This window comes from Sphaeroforma arctica, assembly GCF_001186125.1.
Source record: "Sphaeroforma arctica JP610 unplaced genomic scaffold supercont1.3206, whole genome shotgun sequence".
In the NCBI taxonomy this organism is placed as follows: Eukaryota; class Ichthyosporea; order Ichthyophonida; genus Sphaeroforma; species Sphaeroforma arctica.
Window position 1 is genome coordinate 1 of NW_014037352.1, and position 3,851 is coordinate 3,851.

General features: G+C 42.6%; 1 protein-coding gene across 2 annotated transcripts; it reads left to right on the plus strand.

The window, feature by feature from the left end:
- Window positions 1–946: 946 nt before the first annotated feature.
- On the plus strand, window positions 947–3,780 carry SARC_13373 (the record flags this gene model as incomplete). 2 transcript variants are annotated; one of them, XM_014292497.1, is made up of 5 exons in its annotated part: window positions 1,064–1,150; window positions 1,406–1,631; window positions 1,995–2,115; window positions 2,553–2,736; window positions 3,613–3,780. In XM_014292497.1, the coding sequence occupies 5 exons, from the start codon at window positions 1,064–1,066 to the stop codon at window positions 3,778–3,780; spliced, it is 786 nt and encodes a 261-aa protein (XP_014147972.1). The 2 variants fall into 2 exon arrangements, with proteins under 2 accessions (XP_014147971.1, XP_014147972.1); XM_014292496.1 differs by lacking the exon at window positions 3,613–3,780 and having other exon boundaries at window positions 947–1,150; window positions 2,553–2,824.
- Between the last annotated feature and the right edge of the window lie 71 nt (window positions 3,781–3,851).

Below are 3,851 nucleotides of genomic sequence, written 5' to 3' on the forward strand. Positions count from 1 at the left end.
ATATGTATGTATGTATATATATATATTATATGTACATAGATATAGATATATATATATGTGGGTGTGTGTGTGTGTATGTGTGTGTTTGTGTGCCTGTGTCTGTGTCTATGTCTGTGTGTTTTTGTGTATGTATGTATATATGTATGTATGTATATATATATACATATATATATATATATATATATATATATATTATATCTGAAGTTTTTTGAACGGAAAACATACTACGGCTATTACCTTTCCTGACAACAGTTGGCAGGGGTGTATGCATATCCCAAAGTGTATGCAACCTGCTTGCGTTTAACTCTCTTGAATCCAGCTTCAAAATGCGTATTATAGCAGAGCTCGAATGTCACCCATTACTATACGATACAGTTCAGTATAGCACCTTTCATGAGATATTGTACTGGATGGGTGGAGGAACGCTTCGTATTGTGGCAGCTCTGCCACGAAATAATCCACACACTCAGAACGCTGAAGTATGGCATGACTAGGGTTTGTTCCATTTGATTAGCAATATACTATATAATTCACAGCGCAGTTGCGGACCAGAAGCTGCCATATATCACTTCACTTGAAACCGATGTGCATGCTTCGAAACGGTAGTCAAAATCTATCGGTGTGTGTCTGCAGTAATGTTTTGTAACACACATGCATGGTTGGCGTGTGCCATAGGTTAATCGCAGTGTTCAGTTAATATTGAAACATATCACGACTTGGCGACAACATAGAAGCTACCATGCGTTTCATTTAGATATTTCCGCAGGAGACTTGGTCACCAGTCACAACATGAACCTTGGTGGCGCAGACGGGCCGTTATGGCCTTGGCATGGAATTAAAGTGGCAGTATAGCCTCGCTCAGAATCAGAGGATCGCCTTATATTTGAGTAGTGCTTTCAGACATTCTGCCTTATAAATTTGCCTACAAGCGATCTGGTCGATTGTAGACTAGAACTCAATATCCAAAATAGAAAACTCTTCCCTCTCATCCATTACAGAGAAGGCTTTAACAGATGTCACGGTGCTATACCTTGGCACGGCAACGTATGATCTCCCAGACCCCATGCATAAACAAACTGAGCGCTTCAAGGAAGCCGGTTGTACTATCGACTGCCTCAATGTAGCTATAGATACACCGCCTACGCAGAGGGTATGCACTTAACTGAATTTAAACCTGTACGTGCCTGATCTGCGTGCTGCCGACTTCGTCCAATTCTGAATATGTAATTGGTTCTGCATGCCGCACGGTTGCGTGGAAAATGCACACAGCTACGATGAGACAGCCATGTAAACCCTAAATCCCTAAATACATATGTTACACTCTCACATAACTTCAGGCTACAATGAGAGCCATGTAAACCCCCAAATCCCTAATTATATATGTTACACTCTCACGTAACTTCAGATCGTCGAGGCCGTTCAGAAGGCTGACATTGTGGTCGTTTCCGGAGGCAACACCCTGTACGCTGTAGACCGTTGGGTGAAATTGGGTATAGACAAACTCTTGCGTCAAGCGGTCGAAAGACGGGTTGTGATGTGTGGTGGTAGTGCTGGGGCCATCTGCTGGTTTGATTCGGGCCACTCCGATAGCATGGACCCCGACTCGTATCGAAAGAACAAACTCGCAGAAGGTGAATATTTTCAGTCTTGTGTATAACTAAGGGGTGTAGTGATTTGCAATGATTGGTATTGTGGTTTGATATTCACTTTGCGACTGCTAAAAGCCTGTGGCAGTTTAAATGATGAGTATACTAAGTACATGCGCCATATGGTTGTTTTTGTGCAGGTGAAAACAGTTTGTTTGGCAAGGCTTGGATCTGTGCTCGTTAGTACTAAACTATCAGTTTCGAGACGTGAAGTTGGTGATTCATTACGGGAAGTCTGCATTTCCTTTTTCGCCCAATCTTCCTGCACATAGATTATATCCTTCTGTTAAATTTGTTTGTTCTTTATTCTGTATTCAAGGTGCTTTCTCGATGTCTCTACTACCACAGGATCTGACAGTCGTGACGATAGTGCTGCACCCGAATCGGCTGATGATGCCAAACCGTGGAAGTATATCAGGGTTAATGGCATGGGATTTTTGCCTGGACTATGTTGTCCTCATCATGACAGGTAGATACGTGGAAGCTTCCCGCTATTTTCTAATGGTTTTCGTATATGTGTATACCTGCTGTCATATAGGTACATGAGATCAGACTGTGTGTACCTGTCATATACCGTTTGTATCCACGTATGTTCACGTGCTTGATTAACATACTATAGCGCCAGCTACATAGTCACTTGGACGTGCACAGAATACGAAGTAGCATGTTACTAGCATACTGTACAAAGAAGATCTGTAGAGCCCCCTACCAAACTCATCGCGATGTTTTCGCCCCAAAGTAAGTTCATAGAGATGTATGTTCGAAGTGCATCCAAATTGCCTCCTTGTTAAGTCGACAACTGAAATTGAGCTTACTTAGCGCAACCCTATGTAACTGTGTGAGCTTCTCCTTCATTTCAAATCCCTAGCTATCTCCTAACCCACTCCGTACCCACCGCCCTCGCAGAGTCCAGAGCAATGGTGTACTCCGCGCAGTTGATTTCGATGAGATGTTACAGCGCCACCCGGGCGAGACGGGTATCTGCATTGACCACTGGGCTGCACTAGTAGTGAATGGAGACTCTTACACGGTCATATCCCCAGAAGGCACGGCGGGTTCTGTGACTGCGACGGGAAAATACACAACCGAAGTACTATGTGGTTTCCTATAATTGTGCTACTTGAGTTGTTGTTAGGCGATATGTATGGATGAGCTAGTTTGCGTTTGTCACTTTCGCTGTCACCGCTTCGCTTGTTTTTCAGTAGGTATCGTACTCTACCTGGTGTTTATTGTGCGATAGTTCGTTGTGAAGTTCGAATATGTAAGGTGCAGCGTATCAATCATGTTCATATGAAATGCTTGATAGTAATCGCGCTAGCAATCACATTTATGTTGTGTGTATACGTCTTCCATCACCAAAAGCGAGCAAACATCGTTTTTTAGCGCGGTCACCTCCCGCTCTAAAGGCTTAACTGCTCAAACAGCCATTTGTCTATTGGGATGTAGTGGTATAACAATTTCAACGCCAAGAAACATGAAAAATAGCCTCTGAATATGTATATGAATAGAGCTGGCTGTAGTATGTAATTAGTCTCACTTTAAGTTAGGAGTGGGTTTGGGAACGTTTTATTTGGTCGACGTATTGACCTTCCCAGGCAGCTATTTACTACATTGGTTTTTACATAATGAGAGTGAGGGTGTTTTGATGTGCCTGTAGCTACAAGGTAAAAGACATAGTATCTATTGAAGATCGTGTTTGTTCTATCGATTTTGTATATAGTTTTCTCTTCGGGTTCCTTACCTTCCAGCAAGGCATGATGTACTTAGTAGAAGTACTATTAGAATTATACGCCTTAGAAGGTTATTGCTTGCATTATATCTTCCGTTGTCAACCGCGAAACCGCTCTATCTCGAGTATGCGGCTGTCGATATCTCCACACCTTTGTTGCTAGGAATTTTTTACCTGTTGTACTTAGCAAAGCACCAATACTGAATTGTGAAAAATTACGGATGTTGATATAATCAGGGCACAGGTAAACCGGGCATTTGGCTTAAATCAGTGGATGAGAGTGGCTCAGTGAACCAAAAGCTCGTACCCAGTCATGGGAAGCTCTCAAATATTCTCAAACCAGCCACTCAAGTAGTGGAGGATGCACGGGTTGACCAATGTAGGCAAGAAAATCCCAGTGTATGATAATTTAACAGGCACCCTTTAGTCCAGAATGTCTAATATATAAAAATTAAAACGGCAGTCCCCCCCCTCCA